Source organism: Nomascus leucogenys, chromosome 10 (assembly GCF_006542625.1).
Source record: "Nomascus leucogenys isolate Asia chromosome 10, Asia_NLE_v1, whole genome shotgun sequence".
In the NCBI taxonomy this organism is placed as follows: Eukaryota; Metazoa; Chordata; class Mammalia; order Primates; family Hylobatidae; genus Nomascus; species Nomascus leucogenys.
Window position 1 is genome coordinate 91,122,951 of NC_044390.1, and position 23,364 is coordinate 91,146,314.

The following is a 23,364-nucleotide window of genomic DNA, read 5'->3' on the forward strand; positions in this document are numbered from 1 at the left end:
TACAAGCAGTGTTACTAGAGGAAGGGGCCATCGGTGCAGGGGCGTCAGCCACAAATATTCACCCCTTCCTACAAGAGGGTGTGTGCCCTCGGTCCCCTGCAGTCCCTGGATGCTTTCAAAGCCCTGAAGCATTGTACATACCTCTCTGCTGTCCCCCTGTCCCTCCTGCCCTCTGCCCACATCTCAGTCTTCCTGTTTCCAGGGTCACTTGTGCTTTTCTTCAGGTCTCAGAGAAACTCAAGCTGGCAGAGAAGACAGCCTTGGACATCGACAGGCTGCGGGATGGCTACCGGCCAGCAGCCAGGAGGGGGGCCATCCTGTTCTTTGTCCTGTCTGAGATGGCCCTGGTGAACTCCATGTACCAGTACTCCCTGATTGCCTTCTTAGAGGTCTTCGGGCTGTCACTGAAGAAGTCGCTGCCTGATTCCATTCTCATGAAACGCCTGAGGAACATCATGGACACGCTGACCTTCAACATCTATAACTACGGCTGCACAGGTGAGCTCTCCCCACAGAGGAGGACACATCAGTGTAGCCTGGTGTGCCAGATGTGGCTTTAAGGAAATGTGATATGTGAAAATGGAAAGTTACCAAATGGCATTTTTTTTCTTTTTTCTTTTTCTTTCTTTCTTTTTTTTTTTTTTTTTTTTTGAGATAAGGTCTTGCTCCGTCACCCAGGCTGGAATGCAGTGGTGCGATCACGGCTCACTGCAACCTCCATCTCCCAGGCTCAGGTGATCCTCCTACCTCAGCCTCCAGAGTAGCTGGGACTAAAGGCATGCCACCACACCCAGCTAAGTTTTTGTATATTTTGTAGAGATGGGGTTTCACTATGTTGCCTAGGCTGGTCTCGAACTCCTGAGCTCAAACGATCCACCCACCTTGGCCTCCCGAAGTGCTGGGATTACGAGGTGTAAGCCATCATGCCCAGCTCCAAATGGCATTCTTAAGTGTGGCGATGCATGTTACAAGAGGAATGTTTAAAGCACTGAATTTTAAGATAGCAGCTTTATCGAGACACAATTTACATACCATAAATTCGCCCTTTAAAAATGTACTATTCGGTGGTGATTCATAGCATATTCATAGAGTTGTACAGCTATCACTACTCTCTTGCTTCGGAACGCTTCCACCAGCCCCGAAATGAAATCCCATACCCATTAGCAGTCACCCCCTTGTCCCCCACTCCTAGTCCCTGGCAGTCACCTCTCTGCCTTCCGTCAGTAAGGATTTACTTGCTCTGAACACTTCATGTCAATGGCATCATATGCTGTGTGACTTCGTGACTGGCATCTTTCACTCCACTTCGTGACCTCACGGTTCATCTGTGTTGCTGTGTGTGTCAGCACTTCATTCCTGTCTGCGGCTGAGTCACATTCCATGACAGACTACACTGTGTTTATCCACCTGTCACCTGATGGGCATTTGGGTTGTTTCGCTTTTTTTGCTATTAAGACAATGCTCCTGTGAACATTTGTGTGCAGGTTTTTGTGTGAATGTGTGTTTTTAATTCTCTTGGTGGTATATCTAGAAGGGGAACTGCTGGGTCATAGGGTAATTCTATGTCTAACTTTTGAGGAACTGCCAAACTGTTTTCCAAAGTGACTGCAATATATTTCAACCCCTAAATCATTGATTTTTTTAAAAAAACTTTTTATTATGAAAAACATGTGCAAAAGAGAATAGTGTCATGATCGTCTGCACAGCCCTCACCTGGCAATGATCAGCTCTGGATTTGTTTATGTGTAACACGATTCCCCATCAACCCAGATTATGTTGAAAATTTGCTTCATATTCAGATCACTTATCTGTAAGTGTATTAGTTTGTATCTCTAAAACAGAGGTCAGCAAACTTTTTCTGGAAAGGGTCAGATAGTATTTTAGGCTTTGAAGGCTAAGTGATTTCTGCCACAACTACTCACTTCTGCAATTGTGTGCCACAGGCCCCACTGGGCATGGTGGCAATTGTAGCACAAAAGCAGCCATTGGATGATATGTGAATGGAAGTGAATGGCCATGGCTGTGTTCCAATAAAACTTTATTAGCAAAAACAGGCAGCAGGCTGGATTTGGCCCCTTGCTTGTGGTTTGCCCATCCCTGCTATAAAATAGAAAGATTCTATCTCAAAACATAGACATAAGGCCATTATCATACCCCCAAATTAATAATTCCTGAATATCATCATATTCAGGTTTTCAAATGTTCCCAATTGTCTTATATGTCATATTTCACATTATTTTAAATCAGGACCTCATTAAGGTCTATACATTATAATTGGTTGTGTCACTTAATTTCTCTCTTTTCCACCTTGCATTTATTTTTATTTTTGTTTATTTATTTTTGGAGACAGGGTCTGGCTCTGATGCCCAGGCTAGAGTGCAGTGGCACAATCACAGCTTACTGCAACCTCCACCTCCCAGGCTCAAGTGATCCTCCCACTTCAGCCTCCTCAGTAGCTGGGACTACAGGTGCATGCCACCATGCCTGGCTAATTTTTAAAAAAATTTTGTAGAGATGGTGGTCTCGCCATGTTGCCCAGGCTGATCTTGAACTCCTGGGCTTAAGGGATCCTCCTGCCTCAGCCTCCCAAAGTGCTGGAATTAGAAGCATAAGCCACCGTGTCTGCCCCACCCCTTGCATTTATCTGTGGAAGAAACGTGCCTGATTGCTGGGTTGTTTCCCGTCGTCTGAATTTTGCGGCTCGCCTCTCTGTAGTGTGTCATTGGAGGAACTCTCAAATGCCAATACATGTAGTTCTTTTCTCATGAGACTTTACGATCCCCCAGTGAAGAGTCTTCAGCCTTTTCCTCGAGTATGTAATCCTGGCTGCCAGCCTTCATGGAACCAAGTGAGAAAAGAAGACTGTCGATTTCAGCATTCATCATGAAAACGTTCACCGAAAGCCATATTTTCAGTACGGCTTCCCCTCAACTATGCCTGGTGTTCTCCTGTCCAGAGACCCTGCTTTATCTTTTCCAAAGTTCACGTGGGTGGGGCGGGCAGTTGCCTGGCAGCATGGAGTGAGAGGGGATCTGGGATCTGACGGCTTGTCAAACAAGCTGTCCACCCATCTTCCTGTTTTTAGCCCACATTCACCCACACTTCCAAAGGATCTGGTACTGCCAGTTCCTGAGCTTTTGATGCGTTCTGTGGTTTGCATCTCAGCTTTATCTCCTCCTCATGTGAGAGTCAACTTTCTCAGCTCTGCTAAATCAGTTATCACTTGTCCATCTGTCTGTAGCTTGCAGTTTTTTTTTTTGTTTTTTTTTGAGACAGAATGTCATCTGTTGCCCAGGCTGGAGTGCAGTGGTACGATCTTAGCTTACTGCAACCTTCACCTCCTGGGTTCAAGTGATTCTCCTGCCTCAGCCTCCCAAGTAGCTGGGATTACAGGCACCTACCACCACACTCAGCTAATTTTTAGTATTTTTAGTAGAGACAGGGTTTTGCCATGTTGGCCAGGCTGGTCTTGAACTCCTGATCTCAAGTGATCTGCCCGCCCTGGCCTCCCAAAGTGCTAGGATTACAGATGTGAGCCACCACACCTGGCCTAGCTTGCAAAATTGTATTGCTATTGTCTTTTCTCCAATTTTCTGGGAGCTTATACCTTTTTAAAAAACTCACCATTAGGCCAGGCGCGGTGGCTCACGCCTGTAATCCCAGCACTTTGGGCCACCAGGGCGGCGGGCGGATCACGAGGTCAAGAGATGGAGACCATCCTGGCCAACCTGGTGAAACCCCGTCTCTACTAAAAATACAAAAATTAACTGGGTGTGTTGGTGGGCGCCTGTAGTCCCAGCTACTCGTGAGGCTGAGGCAGGAGAATCACTTGAACCCGGGAGGCGGAGGTCGCAGTGAGCCGAGATCGTGCCACTGCACAAAAACAAAAAACAAACAAAAAAACTCACCATTTCAGTTGGTTTTTGGAAAGGAGTTGGGATAAACTCAGAATGGCCATTTTTAACCAGGGGCCTGTAGAGTGACCTTTAGGAAGCAGAGGGTGGGTGGGGCACACTCGTGTCCCCTTCCAGTCCTCTTCTGCTGAGACACTGCACTGACAGTGCTATTTCCCATGCACCGGCGTTGGGTGTATTAGTTTGCCATGCCCGCCGTAACAAAAAACCACTGACTGGGTGGCTTAAGCAACAGAAATTTATTTTCTCATAGTTTCGGAGGTGAGAAGTCCAAAATCAAGGTTTGGTGGGTTTCGTTTCTCCTGAGGACGCTCCCCTTGGCTTGTAGGAGGCTGTCTTCCTGCTCTGTCCGCACAAGGTCTTTCTTCTCTGCGTGTGAATCCCTGGTGTCTCTGTGTGTCCAAATTTCCTCCTTTTATAAGGACACCAGTGAGGTTGGACTGGGCTCACCCTAATGGCCTCATTTGAACTTAATCATCTCTTTAAAGACCCTGTCTCCAAATACCGTCATATTCTGAGGTACTGGAAGTTGGGGCTTCAACATATGAAGTTTGGAGAAATATAATTTAGCCCTTAACAGTTGGGCAGAAAGAGATTGTTTCTATAGGGCTCACTTAAGTAGCCAACCCTCCTAACACATATAAAGTGAATTCAGATTACAGATTTTGACTTATACAATTTTTTTTCCAGGAACACGTCTTATGTTAAAAAGCAAAAAAGAAGAAAGCTGGTATTTTGCATCCATCAATAGAGAGTCTGTTGATGGAGTGTGCGTCCTCTGCAGTAGAGGTTGGGAAACCCCTAGCCAGCATCCAAATCTGGCCCACTGCCTGCTTTTGTAAATAAAGTTTTATTGGAACAGGGCCATATCCATTTGTATACATATTGTCTATGGTTGCTTTTGCACTACAATGGTGGAGATGAGTGGTTATGACAGAGACCATCTAGCTTCCAAAGCCAAAAATACTTACTATCTGGCCCTTTGTAGAAAGTTTGCCAACACCTCTTCTAGACTCTAATGGACACGAATGCCATGGAGTCAGGCAAACAACCTACCTTCAGTGGAGAGGGCGGCCCCTACTGTACTGCCCCTCACTGGCTTTTCCTCTTCCCAGGATGGTGTGATTACACCTCCTGTAGACACGGCCACTTCCGTTACATACAGGAGCATGTCACTACAGACTGGGGCATGACCTAGGAACTGAGCTCATCTTTCTTGCACTTAGATATTCATGGACATTAGTTGCAAAGAGGGCTAAATGCAGCCATACAGTTTGAGTGTTTCATTTCTCTTACATTTAAGCACAGTGTGCATAAGAAACTCAGTTTTTTTAAAGTGAATTTTAAGAAATCAATACGCATCTGATGTTTCCCTCCAGGGCTGTTTGAGAGGCACAAGCTACTCTTTTCTTTTAATATGACCATCAAGATAGAACAAGCAGAAGGGAGAGTCCCTCAAGAAGAATTAGATTTCTTTTTAAAAGGTAATGAATTTGCCTAGCTTCATTCCTCCCATCTCCTTGCCCACATGATACATGTATGTAAGTTTGTCCATTAAAACAAACAATAACAAAAATTCTCCTTAAAACTTGGCTTCCAACAGCACTGCATTTTTCACTATTCCAGTTGATCATTCCAGCCTCAGAAATGGCTCTGGTTGAACTCGGAGCAGCCAGCCTCTGTCTCAGGGCCACCCTGAGGCTGGAAGCTGGATGCTGCACTGAGCGCCTCGTTGGTATCACTGGCGGTGACGAGGGCAAGCCCGGGCCACTTCCTCTTTCCAGTCTCCTTCCTGAGAAGCAGACTTTTCCCAAAAGTGGGAGAAGTCGAAGCAGAGTTGCTTGCTTTGTGTTAGCAGCACAATGGCTGTTTGCTTCTCTTCTGTCGTGATTAGGAAACATTTCCCTGGAGAAAAGCAAAAGAAAAAAGCCCTGCGCTTGGTTGTCTGACCAAGGATGGGAAGATATCATTCTTTTATCAGAAATGTTTTCAGACAACTTTGGACAACTTCCTGATGATGTTGAGAATAATCAGACTATCTGGCAGGAGGTGAGCCCATGTTCCCTTTTTCCTCCTCTCCTTCCCCACATGTCAACAATCTCCAAACCTCAACTGTGGCCCAACCCCTTAAGACACTCCTTTGAGTAACCCATTCAGTGTGTAACTGATGCCCTCTAACTCCCTGATTGGAATTCTCCTTTGGCTAATTCAGCTAGTTGTATGGGAGATCCAACCATCTACCTGTCTGTCCGTCCGTCCATCCATCCATCCATCCATCCATCCATCCATCCATCCATCCACCCATCCACCTACCCACCCACCCATCCATCCATTACCCACCTACCCATTCATCTACCCATCCACCCGCCCACCCACCTACTCATCCATCCATCCATCCACCCATCCATCCATCCACCTACACACCCATCCATCCAAGAAGTAGTTGGGCATCTGCCATGTACCATGTCCCTTGATGGGCACTGGGGACTCAGTGAATAAGACTCAGTTGCTCCTTTCTCAATGCCATAGCCTTTGGGGGTAGAGAATGACAGATCTGACCAGGTGGCCTTCAGTTAGTACACCTATAGATTCTTATACCTTTCCAGTGGCTTTTGCCACCTTCACACACAAATGGGGACCTATGTCATTTCTGAGTTGACGCCACAATGAATATTCTTTGCTTTTCCCAGTGGTATGACCTGGATTCACTGGAGCAGTTTCCGTTCCCCTTGGGTTACGATAACAACATCACACCTTTCCAGAAGTTGCTTATTTTGCGCTGTTTCCGCGTGGATCGGGTCTATCGGGCAGTGACTGACTATGTGACTGTAACAATGGGAGAGAAGTAAGTGTGTCGTTTTGTTGATTTGCCACTTTCCGTGGGGTGGGATCTCTAGCATCCTCCCACCTTGGACTCAAAGCAGAAGCTGACCAGCTCCCGAGACAGCTGTCGCCACCCTGTCTGTACAATATTCCATAGCCAATATTCTAGAATTCTTCAATATTCTAGAACAGTGCTAGTCACAAGAAATTCAATGTGAGCCACATATGCAGTTCTGCACATAGTAGCTACATTAGAAAAGAAATGGGCACAATGAATTGTAATAACATACTTTATTTACATGAATATATTAAAATTATCATTTGAATGTATAATCAATATGAACATGATTGAGACATTTTACATGCTTTTTTTGGTATTAAGTCTTCAAAATCCTGTGTGAATTCACACTTACAGCACATCTCAATTGGGGCTAGCCACATTTAAGCGCTGAGTAGTCGCATTTGCCTCATGGCCATCACACTGGACAATGTAGCTCTAGCGTGGGGTACGAAGCCAGGCAGAGAGCATGGGGCTGCAGCTCAGATGTGCCCTTGCAGCCAGCAGGCCATGGCAGTGAGTGATGAGGCTGGATGGGGTCCTGGTCCCTGGGCAGCGGCCCTTAGCTCCTGCTGACTGATACCAGGTGCCACTAGGAACCAACACTGGCTGGATCCTCTGATTCTGAAAGAAGCTAGGACTTCAGATTTTTACCTGAAATATCCCAATATCTTTTTGTTGGCAATGAATTTTAAAATGCACATCTGGGTCAGGTGCGGTGGCTCACACCTGTAATCCCAGCACTTCAGGGGGCCGATGTGGGAGGATCGCTTGAGGCCAGGAGTTCGAGACCAGCCTGGGCAACATAGTGAGATACTGCCTCTAAAAAGTAAAAAGTAAAAAAAAATTAGCCAGGCGTGGTGGTGCACACCTGTAGTCAAGCTACTAAGGAAGCTGAGGTGGGAGGGTTGCTTGAGCCCAAGAGTTTGAGGCTTCAGTGAGCTGTGATAGTACCACTATACTCCAGCCTGGGCAACAGAGTGAGATTATATCTTTCAATTAAAAAAAAAAAAAAGAAACCCACACACAAAACTCAAAACTCAAGATGTGGACCATTCAGGACACGCCTGTGGAACCTCAGGGTTTTGTGCCATGGGCAGGCCCACCTGGAGGGCAAGCTGAGGTGTCCAGCTCAGCACAAGCCGACTGAACCAAGTGTGCAGGAGGTACAGAGAAGTCCCTGTCACTCAAGAGTTCCCCATCAGGGTGGGAGACATGCATAGAAACTAGAATCTAAAGCAGGGAAGACTGCAACGAGCTATCCCAGAGGAACGGTCAGAAGGTTCTGGACACAGGAGGAGGCAGCGCTGATCAGACAGACCAGCCCCTGGTCTGGAGCTGTCCTCGCGGGAGAGTTTTCTGACTGTGTTTCTTTCACCAGGTATGTGCAGCCCCCAATGATCAGCTTTGAAGCTATTTTTGAGCAGAGCACTCCAAATTCGCCCATTGTGTTTATCCTGAGTCCTGGCTCTGACCCTGCCAGTGATCTTATGAAATTAGCAGAGCGAAGTGGTTTTGGAGGAAATCGCCTCAAATTCCTTGCAATGGGTCAAGGTCAAGAAAAGGTAATTTGTGGCTGAAAGGAACAAGCTCTACATTTAGGGGGAGGTCCCTGGTGTCTGCTAAGAAGGAGCTAACCTGGATTTAAGCTGAGAGTGCCACTCCACAAATAAGTTGGATGCATTTCCGAGCTAAGAAGCAGTAATGAAACACTAGGAAGATGACAATAATAGTTATGATTTCACAACCTCGTGTTGCGATCATGGTGCTGTGTTGTTTTCTTTTTTTTCTTCCTTTTTCTTTTCTTTTTGAGACAGGGTCTCGCTCTGTCACTCAGGCTGGAGTGCAGTGGTGTGAACATAGCTCACTGCAGCCGCAACCTCCTGATTGTGAAGTGGTCATCCTGCCTCAGCCTCCCCAGTAGCAGCTGGGACTACAGGCATGCATCACCATGCCTGGCTAATGTTTTTTGTATTTTCTGTAGAGGAAAATACAAATGTATCACCATGTTGCCCTGGCTGGTCTTGAACTCCTGGGCTCAAGCGATCCTCCCACTTCGGCCTCCCAAAGTGTTGGGATCACAGGCATGAGCCACGACGCTCAGGCTGTGCTGTTTTCAAAGCCCTTTCACACACAGTCTTTACCTTCCTTAGTCCCTGAACAGCCTCTCTGTGGATCAGGATTATCATGGCCCCAGTTGCATGGCCAAGGGAGTGGGTCAAGAGAGGCTGAGCCCAGGACCATTCAGGACAGAACTGTGGTGCAAATCCTCCTACCCTTCTGAGCCAGTGAGCTTTCTTCGCTGAGGTCTTGCCTCTCTGCATTACAGTGCTCCCTGCTAGAACTTGCTACACAAGTTCAGTACAATGTGGGACAAAGCTTGCAGGAAAAGCCTGTGCGTCAGTAAGTTTGATGGTCGCAGGCATGTGTGTGGGGGTCAGAGGGAGCTGACTGCCAGTCCTGGCTTTGCTATGAACTGTGAGGTTTTGGGTGAGCCCCTCTGCTGCTGGAAGCCCCTGGGTGAGATGAGGATAGTAATACCCATGCTGGATGGCCCAGGAGGCAAGCCCTGGGCACCAGCAAGGTGGGCCAGCTCTCTTAACCACAACAATGAAAGAAGCTATTGTAACGTCAGCACTCATGTGTTTTAAGCTATTTCAGAAACCAAGGCTTGATTTGGGTGTTTAGCTTGTTTGTGCTTTGAATTACATTTGGGAGGGGACGTGGTGATTGTTTTCCAGGCCTAGGGCCCTGAAGATCTTACAGTGGCCAGGACAGTCCCTACTTCCTGATGGGCTTTAGCTGGTCTCTTGCAGCCCTGCTTAGGGGTCCTCAGGGGACAGGAGCGACTGTGTGGGAGGAGCTGGGACTTCTAGGGCCAGGGAGGCCGATGAGTGCAAAATGCTCACCCGTCTTCCAGGCTGTGTGTGACCAGCTCAGTGCACCCACGGGGCCCACGGGGTTTCTCAAAGATGGTTTATTTGAAGGCTCCCCTTGTAGCTCCTGGATCCTCGGCTTTCTTTTGGCTTCTGCTGGAGCTGGCCATCGCCCTTCTGTGGGTGTGGAGTGGGTCTCTGGAGAGCACGGGGGGTTGGGTTTGGATGCCAACCCCTCTCCTCTTCCCTCTCCCCCGGCGCAGGTGGCCCTGCAGCTGCTGGAGACGGCGGTGGCTCGGGGGCAGTGGCTGATGCTGCAGAACTGCCACCTCCTGGTCAAGTGGCTGAAAGATCTGGAGAAGTCCCTGGAGAGGATCACCAAGCCCCACCCCGACTTCCGCCTGTGGCTCACCACGGACCCCACCAAGGGCTTCCCCATTGGGATTCTGCAGAAGTCCCTAAAGGTCTGGCGTCAGGGTGGACATCAACATGCCCGGCACCAGCTTCTCAGACCACCAGCATGTTGCTTTGGGGCCGGGTGTGCTTGTGTCCATGTAGAAATAAACCTCAGGCTGCAGGTGAAACCTTGCGGTTGAAACCCTTCTCAATCCCACCTCTCTCTTTAGAGGGAGCCGCTGTCCTGGGTTGGGTGTTTGTGACTCCCAGGCCTATCTCTACCAATTCTGCATGTGTCCCTAACAATATCTACGCTACTTTTCATAAACTTCATGGGCTCCCCACAGCCTGCAGTTCTCTCGTGCTGACTGCAGAAGTTTCGGGTGGCTTACATGCCCCATTTAATTTATTCTCCAGGAAATTCTTTTGGAAAGGTTTTGTCATTCTCTGTCTCTCTCTCTCTGGGGAGGTGGAGGGAAGACTTTACTTTCATTTTATATATAGTAAAGGATCTCATGGTTCAGAGGAAGGTCAAAGACTCTTGACCCTTGACCCTGAGAGCCAGAACATCTAGTCCTTTAACTTCTCAGCCTGGGCCCTGGACAAGAGACTTTAGCTATTGGAGGTCTCAGACAGATGGCTCCATAGAGAGGAAGGAAAGCGCAGTGCCTGCGTTGTGCACACTCTTCCAAGCTTGTGGGTCTGCGGTCTCCATCACTGTGCGTTTTCTTCTTTTCTGAAGGTTGTCACCGAGCCGCCCAATGGGCTGAAACTCAACATGAGGGCAACTTACTTCAAGATCTCTCACGAAATGCTGGACCAGTGCCCGCACCCTGCCTTCAAGCCTCTGGTCTACGTGCTGGCGTTCTTTCATGCTGTGGTGCAGGAGAGAAGGAAGTTCGGGAAGATTGGCTGGAACGTGTACTATGACTTCAATGAGTCTGACTTCCAGGTGACAGCGGCTGCTTCTCCTTGGAAATGGCTTCCTTAGGCGGCCCGCTTCCTCCTGACTTTCCTTCGGGTTCAACCACAGCAGGGTTGCACCATTCCCAGCAGCCTTTTCAGAAAAGTATCAGAATATGAACAGCTTGGTGTGGGTTTCAGTATAACTGAGCGTGTTCTCTTCTTTCAAGGTCTGCATGGAAATTCTGAACACGTACTTAACGAAAGCCTTCCAGCAACGGGACCCGAGGATCCCGTGGGGCAGCCTCAAGTACCTAATCGGAGAGGTAGGGGTGACCGGGGATCCTTCCGCAGGTGCCTCTGGGGCTACATAGCTGTGGCCTCGTGCCCCGATTTTCCCCTGAACCCTCAGAACCAGCCTCTTCTGCTCCCTTGGGTTTCTGTGACATTCTCTCTGCTCTCACCTGGTTGTTCTTTGTCCTAAGTGAGTTCTGTTCACATGGAGGTTCCCTGAGCTGGATCCATGGCTGGGGATCCAGGCTAGGCATCCTCTAGCCCCTTGCCTCAGCTGTCACTGTATACAGAGCTCACAGGAAGCGTCCCCGGTGGTCTGCACACGGCTCAGGCAGTGACATCAATTCCAAAGACAGAAGCAGCTGCTGGCTTCTTCAGCTGTTTGTTTGATGTGTTTGGGGTCTTTGCCTGCTGCACAGGAGCTCCCAACACTTCCTGAGGGCTTCTTATTGCTTTGGGTCCTATCCCTTGGGAAGCCAGCAAAGCCACAGATCAATTGTGTGAACAGTGGCCCGAAAGGTTATGCAAGTCAACAGGTTCGAGCCTTGCAGCAGCCAGGCTGCTGGAGTCTCTTGACCCTGAGCGAGCCTCTGGCCCCGGTCCCCCAGGGTGCACACAGTAGGTTCTGAGCTCCTGGCTAGCTCTCAGGCCCTCTAATTTTAGGTCATGTATGGAGGACGGGCCATTGACAGCTTTGATCGCCGCATCCTGACCATCTACATGGATGAGTACCTGGGGGACTTCATTTTTGATACTTTCCAGCCATTCCACTTCTTCCGGAACAAGAAAGTGGACTACAAAATCCCTGTTGGTGATGAAAAGGAGAAATTTGTTGGTGAGATTTCTCAGACATGAAAATATATTTTCAAGGCTTTTTCTAAGGGAGACCATACATTTCAACTGGCTCCTCTCCTGGTGGGGCGCCTCGGCTGGTCAGGTGTGGTCTGTTAAGCCTGTTAGGTGTCTCGGCAGACGCTTCCTGGCTGCAGAGCTGATAGAGTTCAGATTTCCCATCCTGGAATGATGGTAAATAAATCAGGTTCCACCTGGAAAGGCAGAGTGGCCACAGTGAAGCTCACTGAGCCATTTTCATAAAAGATGAACATACGGCTGGACTGGGTGTGGTAGTGTAGAATTTTTACATTAAAAACATGTCATTGGCCACTCATGGTGGCTCGCACCTGTAATCTCTTCTTTGGAAGGCCAAGAAGGGCAGATATCTTGAGCCCAGAAGTTCAAGACCAGCCTGGGCAACCAAGCAAGATCCCATCTCTACAAAAAATAAACAAAAAATCAAAACAAAAACAAAAAATTAAACAAAAAAAACAAAAAACAAAAATATTAGCTGAGTGTGGTGGTGAACACCTGTAGTACCAGCTACTTGGGAGGCTGAGATGGGAGAAATGCTTGAGCCCAGGAGGTCGAGGCTGTAGTGATCAATGGTCATGTCAGTGCATTTCAGCCTGGCTGACTAAGACCCTGTCTCAAAAAAAAAAAAAGTCACCCTCTAAACAGTGGAAATTAGTCTTGCATATCTGGGGACTTTGAGGCTGTGGGCCCTGAGAAAGCACAGGTGGCTGGACAGTGCCACCTCCGTTGTTCTCTGTGACTGCAGAAGCCATCGAGGCCCTCCCGCTTGCCAACACGCCAGAAGTGTTTGGTCTCCACCCCAACGCTGAGATTGGCTATTACACGCAGGCGGCTCGAGACATGTGGGCTCACCTGCTGGAGCTGCAGCCTCAGACAGGTAAACTCTACTCAGGAGGACTTCATTAGTTTGATTGGGTTTTACAATTGCTTCTTGTAGCCCTCCCACATTGCTGATGCCTTTCCCAGAACCAGAAGGCTCAGGAGGCTCCGGTTCTGCACACAGATGCCTTGTTTTCTCTGAAAAGTGTCCTGGTTTTAGGGGAATCCAGCAGTGGTATCAGCCGCGATGATTATATTGGCCAAGTGGCCAAAGACATAGAAAACAAGATGCCCAAAGTCTTTGACTTGGACCAGGTGAGGAAGCGCCTCGGAACAGAAATCTCCCCGACTTCGGTGGTGCTCCTGCAGGAGCTGGAACGCTTCAACAAGCTTGTGGTCCGGATGACCAAGTCTCTAGCTGAACTTCAAAGGGTGAGCCTGTCTCTCGTGCAGATTACTGCCTAGATACCTGGCACCTGGGGGTTTGATAGAGTCCTGCCTGACTGCTCTTGATTCTAAATAGGCCTTGGCTGGAGAAGTTGGAATGAGCAATGAGTTAGACGATGTGGCCAGGTCTCTTCTTATCGGGCATATCCCTAATATCTGGAGAAGGCTTGCTCCTGACACCTTAAAGTCCCTTGGAAACTGGATGGTCTACTTCCTGCGGCGGTTCAGCCAGTACATGTTGTGGGTAAGTTGCACGTCACTACCTCCTCTCTGCCGATTCAGGTGTCAACCTAGACTTCCTCAAACCACCTCCCAATTCCCTCTTTCCATTTCCCAGCAGTAACCTCTGTTAAAGTTTATTGGGTGCTCTGGAAATGGTCTGAGATTCTTACAAGCATATCTGTATCTTCGTTTTTCCTTTTCTTTTTTCTTTTGAAGACTTTGAAGCATACTATACATACCTGATTATTTTATCTAAGCGTATATCTTGGCACTTGTTCCATATTAGTACACAGCTCGTTCTTTCTTAGAGTATGCCATTGTACAAATGTTCCATATCCTTTCTCCTCCTTCTGTATCCTAAAAATATGGTAACTACCTACATTTTGGTGGTTACCATATATTTTTTTTTTTTTTTTGCGAATACAAATAACATTCTGATGCACATGTCTATGAATATGCATAGGGGTATATTCCATGGGTAAATTCTGACAGTGGAAGAGTTGGATCAAAGAGCGTGTGCATTTTAAATTTTGATAGCTCTTGTTGGATGGTTCTTAGAAAGGCTGAAAGCACAGTCTATGAGAGTGCTTCTTTCCTCACCCCGCTGCAACGCTGCGTTCTTAACATTTTGGATCACTGTCTCCCTGAGAGGTAAAAATAATATCTCATTGTTTTGCGCGTCTTTAATTATGGTGAGTCTGAGCGTATTTTGCATGCTTTACAGACATTTTGTGTTTGTTTTTCTATGAATTGTCTTTTTGTATCTGGATTTCATTTTTAGTGAGGTCTCCATCTTTCTCACTGATGTTTAAGAGCTCTTTGCAAATCAATTAGCCCTTGGTCTGCCAGTGTTGCAGATATTTCTCCCAGCTTGTCATAAGTCTTGACTTTGCTTACAGTATTTTTTTCCACAGAAAAGCTTTACATTTCTCCGTAGTCAAACCTACAAGGCTTTTTTTTTTTATCCTGGGCTTTGCATTTCCTACTCCACGATATGAAAGCATTCATTAGAGATGTGGCCCAGTACTTTTGTGGTTTTATTTTTATATCTAAATCTTTGATCTACCTGGAATGTGGCAGTCCAGATTGTTTTTCTCAAACGGGCAGCCAGTTGTGCCAACGCCATCTTTTGCCACTTAGGTGAAATACGTCTTTTATCATTAACTAAACTTCCAGGCCAACTTTGACCTGGCATCGGATGGCAGCCCCAGGCTCCCAGCACTTGCCCTCTCTTGTCTCCAGGTGACCGAGAGCGAGCCCAGCGTGATGTGGCTCTCGGGGCTGCACATCCCTGAGTCCTACCTCACGGCGCTGGTGCAGGCCACCTGCCGGAAGAACGGCTGGCCGCTGGACCGCTCCACCTTGTTCACACAAGTGACCAAGTTCCGGGATGCAGATGAAGTGAATGAGCGGGCGGGACAAGGTACCATCAGCTCGTTAGGGATCCGCAGCTCTCCCTGAGCCACCTCCAACTCAAAGGGACAGGCATAGCGTGGGCCTAAATGGGCCAGGCCATGTTTGAAAGCCAGCCTGCTGCAAATATTTCCTGTGTCTGTGCACTGCCCATGTCTTAACACCTCTGAGGGTGGGTACGGAAGTTTCTCTCCCACTTTCTCCGTTGAGACCTGGGGTCTATGGCAGGGGAGACCTGAACCATGTTCACTCTGCTAGCTCATGGGAAGTGGGCTCCTGGGTCAGAATTAGCTCTCGCAAAAACCATCAGGTAGCTTTCCGGTAACCCCTGACGGGGCCAGGGGCATGGGAGCCACAGAGCAGCATGGACTAGCTTGGTTGGAACTCTTTGATTACACCATAACTTAAGGTCCCTTAGACATTGGTTACTGACTGTGCAGATGAGAGCTGGAAACTGCTGTTTCCCCGGGGCCATGTTGTCTTAGAGTTCATTTAACTGCAAGGAACAAAAGCTCTTGTGAGATGGCTTAAGGAGTGGGGACTTATGGTAAAGATGTAGGGACTCTCCAGGTCTCAGTGTCAGGGGAAGGGGCAGGTGTCCGGGCCGCCACTCTCTCTGGGGCCACAGGAGTGTGCTCCTCTCTTCTCTTTGCACGTCTGCTGGGTCCTCCTTCCCAGAGACCACTTTCTCTGTGAGGCCTCGACTTCCTGCTCCCCAGCCACTTCGGCGCACAGGGTAGCTGGGGTTGCCATGGTGCCCATTCTGACTCTGGGGCCATGCATCTTTCTAGCCTGGGGGCCCAGGGTGGTTTAAGTCCGTGGGCCTTGATGCCTCATTCCTGGGGGAGAGGCCACTGCCCCACACCCACTTCTCTGGGCCATGGGGGAGGGCCATAGGGTCTCCTATCTGGGCTGCTCCTCCACAGAGGGAAGGTGGGCAGGACAGAAGTGCTGGAGAAGGGCCTGGGCTGTCCCCAAGCGCTGGGGAGGAGGCCAGCCAGTGGCGTGTGTGTCGCTGTGTGTGCGCCTGATAGAGCCACTCCATGGCAGGCTGTGCATGCTCTGGTTGTATCCAGTCTCTGCCTGTGTCCCTAGGATGCTTTGTCTCGGGACTGTACCTGGAAGGTGCTGACTGGGATATAGAAAAAGGATGTCTTATCAAGAGCAAACCCAAGGTGCTGGTTGTGGACCTGCCGATCCTGAAGATCATCCCCATTGAAGTGCATCGCCTCAAGCTGCAGGTGAAGGTCCCAGCCCCTCCTCTCTGACACCAGGGCCCTTCCTCTTCTGACTGTAGTTATAGCTGAGGTGGTTTCCAACAGTCCTGCTTTTAAAACACGGGTGCCTAAGCTTTATGGGCTGGGGAGTCTTGGAGCCGTGCTAAAAGCTATGGATAGCTGCTTCCCGGGAAAGGCGCGGCTGCATGTGCGTGTGGATGCCGATCCTTCCAGAGGTGTCAGGCTCAAGTTGTGATCCTGTGGTCTAGACTAACCAAGGGGAGACTCCCTCCCTTCTTGCAAAATGCTGCAGACATTGCCTGAGTCATAAAGTGGTTCCCTCTGGTGTGGACAGCAGATGCCTTCTGCTCTGCCTGGGCCAGGACCCACTTTTAGCCAGTGTGTCAGTGTGAAGCCAGGTCCCCGTGAAGCTGGCGGAGGGTGGCCCTGAGCAGCCCCAGCCTCGTGTGTGTTCTCAGGTGCAGTGTTGCACAGGGGCCCCTGCCTGTCAAGACTTAACACTGCACCTTTGCCTTTATCCCTCTGCACTCTCTCTCCATGGGGGCGTCTCACCTGCCTTTCCCTTGCAGAATACCTTCCGGACCCCTGTCTACACCACCTCCATGAGAAGGAACGCCATGGGAGTCGGCTTGGTTTTTGAAGCTGATCTCTTTACCACGAGGCACATTTCTCACTGGGTGCTGCAAGGAGTATGCCTCACCCTGAATTCTGATTAACCTTTGGGTGGAGAAAACTGCTTAATGAATTCGGAGCCTGGGGTGGTTGGGAAGAGTGATCAGGTCTGCTGTCATTTCTTGGGGCCTCTCAAGAGGCAGGAGGGGGACTGACACTGATTTTTCATTTGAAATCAGCCATTTAAAGCTCTTTCCATACAAATTAACCTGAATGGTTTGGTTTTTGATACTTTTTAAAAGGAATTTATATAATCAAAAAGTAAATATTGGAGAGTATTTTAAGATGTGTGGAGTTTTCTTTTCCTTCTCAGAGAAAACACTTGATTAGGCAAAAGTGCCTGGCATACATAGCATTGGCACAAGTGAGAATCCTAATGTAATTTCCAAAGGTGTGTTTTTGATGATCCAGGTCTGTTTCAGCAGATGCTCCTTTTTGGCAAGAAGGGCTGATGATGTCGGGCACAAAGCAGAAGTGGCCAGTCACCTGGAGCCACTTCTCCCCCTTCTAGAACTCTCTGGCCCTAGCTTCTTTGGCTCTGACCTGCTACAGCGACTGTGAGGTTGTTGAGCTTAGTGTTTAGTTCCTGCATGAGCTTCTACCCCTAGCCTGCCTGGGTCTGTGTGGGGTCAAGTGAGGACATAGAACCTCCAGGACCAGTGGTCACTGGGCACCCCTTCCCTCTGTGCACCACGAGGCTGGCCTGGAGCCCTGGCTGGCCACCTAGAGGTGAGGGGTGGCTTCACTCCACGAGGGAGGAGAGGGGCTAGCATGGGCAGCACAGTGGGCAGGGGCCATTGGAGGCAAAAGCAGTTTCCTGCAGAAGCTCAGGAGCGCAGCACGTTCTAAGGACTGGCTCTGGGCCGGGAGGAGGCAGGAGTCGCTTCTGGGACCTGTGATTGCTCTCCCTCCTGCAGTCTCCTAGCCCTCCTTCAGGTGTTTAATAAAAGACACAAAACAGAAGGAAGGCAGGTTTAGAAAATAAAGTTTGTTGGGATCGTAAACATTTTGGATAAAACTTAACAAAAAAATATGAACACACATTCAGGTTGTGGTGCTATGAGGAGTAGCGTCATCTTATTTAGTTCCTTGAGATACACGCACGGCTGCTCGGTGATCGGTGCCACCCTGGGAAAGCTTGGTTGGGGGGTGACAGGGGTCTCCAGGAGGAGCTCGGGAGGTGACAAGGGTCTCCAAGAGGGAGCAGGGGCTGCTCGGGTCAAGGTTGGTATGTGTTGCTCCGACTTGAGGATTAATTAGGTGTGTGACTGTGTGGCACTGTGAACATCAGTAGTGACGCAGCCGTGGCCTGGGCTTTGTCTGCGGCGCACTTAGGTTACACGGAGCGGGATCAGAAGCAAGCGATTCGGCACACAGGCGTTTGGCCACAGCAATTAGGAAATACATATTCTGCAGCAGGGACACGATCATATTTTGGTGTGAAGAAGAGGGCAAGAGAAGCAGAAGGAGAATTGGTCGGTAGGTGTGAAAAGTGTTTGGCATGCATGGGAATTAAACAGAAAAGGTGTGGCTGAGATTTCCTAGTGGTGCTCACAGTGCATGGACAGCGCGGGGTGGGGCCCAGCGGGCTTCACACAGTTCTGTCCGTCCCTGAGTGCTTCCTCACCACCTTGCCTCCGTTCACCTGGTCGACCGCCAGGGTCTTCACCTCGGGCTGGGCCTGCGGCGGGGTGGCATGGTGGATCCGATGCGCCACCCCGACGTGGGCCTTGTGCGGCTTTTCGCGGGCCGGGCTGTGCTGCTCGCTGCTTCGGTCGGAGGCAATGGGGGGGATGACGAGGGGCCTCTCTTTGATGAGGTGGACCTCGGCGGACTCCCTAGCCAGCAGAAATGGGGTGGGGTCTGGCATAGCATCCACTGGTTCCCGCAAAAGGAGTTTCCTGCTCTCTGCCCCGAATCTGTAGACCTCTTCAAATTCCGGGTGCAAGGGGGCCGAGAGGCTCTTTTTCATGCGGCGGCGAGGCGTTTCAGGTAGCTTGTCTTTGGGGGGCGCTGGCTTGTAGCTGGCCAGCACGGGGCTCCCTGACGGGCTGGCATCTGAGGTCCCACTGGAGCTCATGAGCTTCTTCTTGGCGGCGTGCAGCTGGGAGGTCAGGTAGGCGATGGTGCTGGCCCGCTGCTCCAGCTCGCTAGACAGCAGGGTCAGCTTGTGACTCTTGGCCTTCAGCTCCTCCAGGTACTTCTTCTCCCGCTCCTTGATGGTGTTCTCCAGCACTGTGATCATCGCGTTTTTCTGCTCCAGTTCTTTCAACAACTCAGCATTTTCGTTCTCTTTCACTTTCAGTTGGGCTTCCAGCTCTTCACATCTTTTCTTTAATTCACTGCTTCTAGAAGTCCCGTCTCCTACAAGAATAAGCCGAGGAAGCAGGTGAAGAACTCATTAAACTGAGGCCGAGTGGTGAGGCCTATGGGGCAGGCGGACCTGTCTGATAGGGGACCCTGTCTAGGCGGTGGGGGCCATGCAGAAGGCAGGGCTGTGGGGGCTCTGGAAAGACCCCTCCCCTCCTCGAGGTGGGGAGATCAGGGCATCTCAGAGGTCCTTTCCGGCTCTTAGTTCTCTGGCTTACTGCATAAAAGAATGTCTCTGAACCTTAAAGATGCTGAAGTTAAAACAGGCAATTGCAGAGTACTAGACCTCAGCAAACACTTAGGATTAAACTGGCCACAAATCCCTCTGTCTGCTCAGATGGCATTTATGAAATGCCTGCTACATTCAAAGTACTGTTTGGAAACTCAAATGTAAAAAGAATTATCCATGTCTATTGAATTAAAACTCTGATGTTTACAGGAGAAGAGATGTGGGGCTGTCACCTTTGCTCTGCCGCTGGCCTCCTCTCTCACCCCCCTACCCGTCTCTCTCTCTCACTCACACACACACACACACACACACACACACACACACACACACACACACACACACACACACACACAGACTCTTTCTCAATTCCTGCTCAGAGAGTGAGCTATCTCACCTCTGTGGCTCTTGCCCTTGGTCCCTCGCTGCCCCTGCCCTAACACTTCGGGCCTCTGCCTCCTTTTGCTGTCCCTGGGTGCCTGCCCTCATCCAGTCCTTCAGCAAACACCAGCTGCCTCCGGTGACCTGCAGTCCCTGGTCCCCTCACATAGCACCCTTGGCTCTAAACCCTGGGTCACCATCCTACTCCTCCTAACGCTGGCTGGCTGGCCATCCTCCTTGCCTGGCCCCTGGGAAGTTCTTTCTAGACTCTTCCTTGCTGGTCTGGAACTCGAGTGTCAACTCCCGATTCAGTGTCTCCTGAGCACCACTTCTCCAAGTGAGTGTCTGTCAGACACACCCTCAAGTCCAGATAGCTGCTCTGCTTCCCACATCTTGACTCTCCCAGGGAGACTGGATACAGTCACCATCCCTGGCCTCCCCTCCCTGACTGTGTCTTTCTGCTGGCTGCTCAGTGCTGTCCCCTCCCTGTGTCTCCAGCTGGCCTTGGTCCCACCTCCTCTCTGGTCTTCGTTTCAGCCCATCCTGTATTTAGGAAGCTTGGTCACCCCCTAAATACTCTTGTCCTCTGTTCAAAATGGTTCCTCACTGCCTAATAAAACCCAAACTGCCAGATGCCTTCCAGTTCCTCAATCTGTCCCGAATGTTATCTGCTCCCTCATAAATCAAAGCTTCCATCACTCTCCCCAAGCCACCACCTCTTGTTCTGTCTCTATTGTACCCTCTGTCCTTGACCTAACTCCAGACCTGCACGCCCAGTTTCCCTGTACCAACTCCACCACCTAGGGCCTGCCTAGGCACTGGACGCCACTGGACGTCTTTCCTGGGCTTCTGTCTGTCTCGCTTTGAATTTTCCCACCTGCCTGAGCTAGCAGCAGCTCTGCAGCATGTCCCGCCGCCAGACTGAGCTTTTGAGGGCCCACAGCTGACTGGACTGGTCTTGTGCAGGACACTTGCATGTTACAAGCTCACTGCAGGTGATGGGCGCTCCTCGACTTAGCATGGGGTCATGTCCCGAAAAATCCAATGTAAGTTGAAAATACCGTAAGTCAAAAGTGTGTTTTCGATATTTTCAGCTTACCATGGGTTTATCTGGACATATCCGTGGTGAGTCGAGGAGTGTACGAATGGGTATTGCCCCATGCAGTTGAAAAACTTTAAGTTGAACCATTGCAAGTTTCTGTTTTTAAAAACCACGTGTCTGTGTGTGTATGTGCAGGTATAATGTCAGCAAATGACCTAGCTAAAAAGGATGCATGCAGTACTACCTTTCATGAGGTTTCTTTTTTTGCCAAAAGGAAAATGGATCCTAAAACACGGTTTCAGAGGTAAAGAGAGGGACAGAGACACACACACATGACTCTGTGGACACTGTAAGACCCAGGAGCCCAGCCACCCGGGCTGAACCCCTGCAACCTAAATGCTGACCTGGGCAGGGCATTGGGCCTGGTACCCACTATCCTTCCCCCAGGGCCTGTGGGACAATAACCCATGCCTGTCGCAGGGCCTTTGCTTTCAGCCCACACTCGGGTGGACAGTGGGCCTTGGGCTCCTTCCGAGGAAGGGATGCAACCTCAGACCTTCAACCACATCCCTGGCCTGCTGTGACCATCCTGGGATTTTTCTTCCCCCAGGCAGTGCTGCAAAAGGCTGACGGACGTTTGGAACATTCAGGAACAAGGCTGTCCCTGGGCTTTGCTCATGTCCTATGAGGGGCAGCCCACAAAGGCAGAAGGCCCTGGTGCTCAGACTGGGGACTTGGATTTGTGGGGCACCTGTCAGATGAAGATGCAGGTTCAGAGATGTCAAAGAACTTGCCCAAGGCCACACAGCCCCTCCGAGTCAGAGCAGAGGCCCGAATCTGGGGCTCATTAAGCATCACTCTGGTTCTTTTGGCCACAGCATCCTAAGAGAAGCTCTTCCTGGACAGACATCTTCCTTATCATCCTTCCTTGAGAGTCATCTAGCTGTGCTGCCTCCTCCTCCAGGGTGCAGCCTTGGTCCCAGGCTGGTGTTTGCTGGCTCCGACTGGAGTGGGCCTTCCTGTGGGAAGGAGCTGGTGCGACTGCTCCTCCATCCCGAGCTCTGGAGAGCTGCTTCGGTGACTGTCCTTCCTGGGAATCAGCACCTCCTGTTTTGCCAATTTCTTGCTGTTTATAGAAAGCTCCACTCCACCTCCTCCTCTGTACGTACCCCCTTTCTGGAAATTTCAGTCTTCCCATGAAAGCTTGGTGCACACTGAGCTGACAGCAGCAACTGCTGGTGGTCTCCAAACGCCGCACTGCTGAGCCTGCTCGAGCGTCAGGGCACTGCAGCGCTTCTAAACCTGCGCACTCCCTGGGCCCGCCCAGACTTCTGGGGTCACAGCCCCCAGGGGAGGGAAGTCAAGAGTCTATGCTGTACCCTCGGTCCCGAAACTGCTTGGAATCGGGCAGTTTTGGGTGCACTAATGTAAAACAATGATTTTCACCACTGGGAGGGGAGAGACCCCAACTGGAACCACCTGAGAGGCTTTTGAAACTGCCTCCCCTAAGACACAGCCCTTGCTGTGAGGACCCTGCTGCTGCTGGGAGCACTACATCAGGTGGGTGGGCGGGCGGGCGGCCTTGGGACCTGGGGTTGAGAACCTTGACTGGCGAGGCCACAGGGCAAAAGTATGCTGCTTCAAATTAGCCTGGGCCAGGAGGGGACAGGGAGCGAGGACGCCCTGGCTTCCACGACATGGGTAGCTCCTTTCCCAAGGCTTCAGTGCTGGCAGGTGTGGATGCTGGAGGTCCCCAATGTCAAGTTGAAATCCTGTTCCTCTGCATTCCCACAGGCCCAGCTCCCAGTCCCAGGGCTTCGGGGGAGGTCCCTGGTGTCCCTCCACAGGGAGACTTCTGAGGACAGGCTCCTGTTCCCCACCCCAAGAAGCCCACGGCGCCTTCCCTACCATACGCCGACAAAAAGATGTCTGGGCTCCTGAGTGGCGCACTCAGGAGGCTGTAATATGAGCAATGCAAATGGAAAAACATTAGTGCTCGGTAATCCGCTAAGGCTTGGTGGAAATGGTCTGTGTCTTTTACAAGGAACTGGACACTCTCATGAATAATAACTGCCATTGTGAGGCCTGTTTAGAAAAAGGCATTGTGGGGAATGGATAAGTTCTTCAAAGTTTCTTGAAACCATAAAGAGCTTGTCATTTCCTTACTCTATGTATATCTCTATATATGTTCCAATGCAGCTGCTCTGACTTGCCCCGGCATGCCTGGACAGGGCTAAGTGAGCCCTGGACCATAGTGCATGCTATTCCTTTTTTGGAAACTCTCCTGACCCTCTCATGACTAGCTTCCTCTTCTCTTTGTCCTCTTTCCCCTTTGCCTCTTTAGGAAAGTTTCAAGCTGTTAGCCAATCGGGTCAAGCTTAGAATGTGAGGTCCCATTCT

The 23,364-nt window shown here is 50.0% G+C and overlaps 2 protein-coding genes across 10 annotated transcripts in view; one reads left to right on the plus strand and one right to left on the minus strand.

The window, feature by feature from the left end:
- The window catches only part of DNAH10 (dynein axonemal heavy chain 10), a 172,208-nt gene extending 154,554 nt beyond the window's left edge, over positions 1-17,654 (plus strand). Inside the window, exons 65-79 of one of the 2 annotated variants that reach the window (XM_030821624.1) lie at positions 225-498; positions 5,294-5,398; positions 5,809-5,963; positions 6,605-6,759; positions 8,177-8,360; positions 9,935-10,135; positions 10,810-11,019; positions 11,201-11,296; positions 11,928-12,099; positions 12,880-13,011; positions 13,174-13,385; positions 13,477-13,644; positions 14,865-15,045; positions 16,131-16,276; positions 16,843-17,654. In XM_030821624.1, coding sequence (XP_030677484.1) covers positions 225-498; positions 5,294-5,398; positions 5,809-5,963; positions 6,605-6,759; positions 8,177-8,360; positions 9,935-10,135; positions 10,810-11,019; positions 11,201-11,296; positions 11,928-12,099; positions 12,880-13,011; positions 13,174-13,385; positions 13,477-13,644; positions 14,865-15,045; positions 16,131-16,276; positions 16,843-16,989 — 2,538 coding nt within the window. In that variant the 3' untranslated portion in view covers positions 16,990-17,654. The remainder of the gene's footprint in view (positions 1-224; positions 499-5,293; positions 5,399-5,808; positions 5,964-6,604; positions 6,760-8,176; positions 8,361-9,934; positions 10,136-10,809; positions 11,020-11,200; positions 11,297-11,927; positions 12,100-12,879; positions 13,012-13,173; positions 13,386-13,476; positions 13,645-14,864; positions 15,046-16,130; positions 16,277-16,842) is intronic. The other variant, XM_003276237.3, reaches the window with a different exon arrangement.
- Positions 17,655-18,267: 613 nt separating this feature from the next.
- The window catches only part of CCDC92 (coiled-coil domain containing 92), a 35,008-nt gene continuing 29,911 nt past the window's right edge, over positions 18,268-23,364 (minus strand). For all 8 annotated transcript variants that reach the window (XM_012509982.2, XM_003276247.4, XM_003276243.4 and 5 more), the window contains one exon: positions 18,268-19,309. In XM_012509982.2, the coding sequence (XP_012365436.1) occupies positions 18,537-19,309 (773 nt within the window). In that variant the 3' untranslated portion in view covers positions 18,268-18,536. The remainder of the gene's footprint in view (positions 19,310-23,364) is intronic.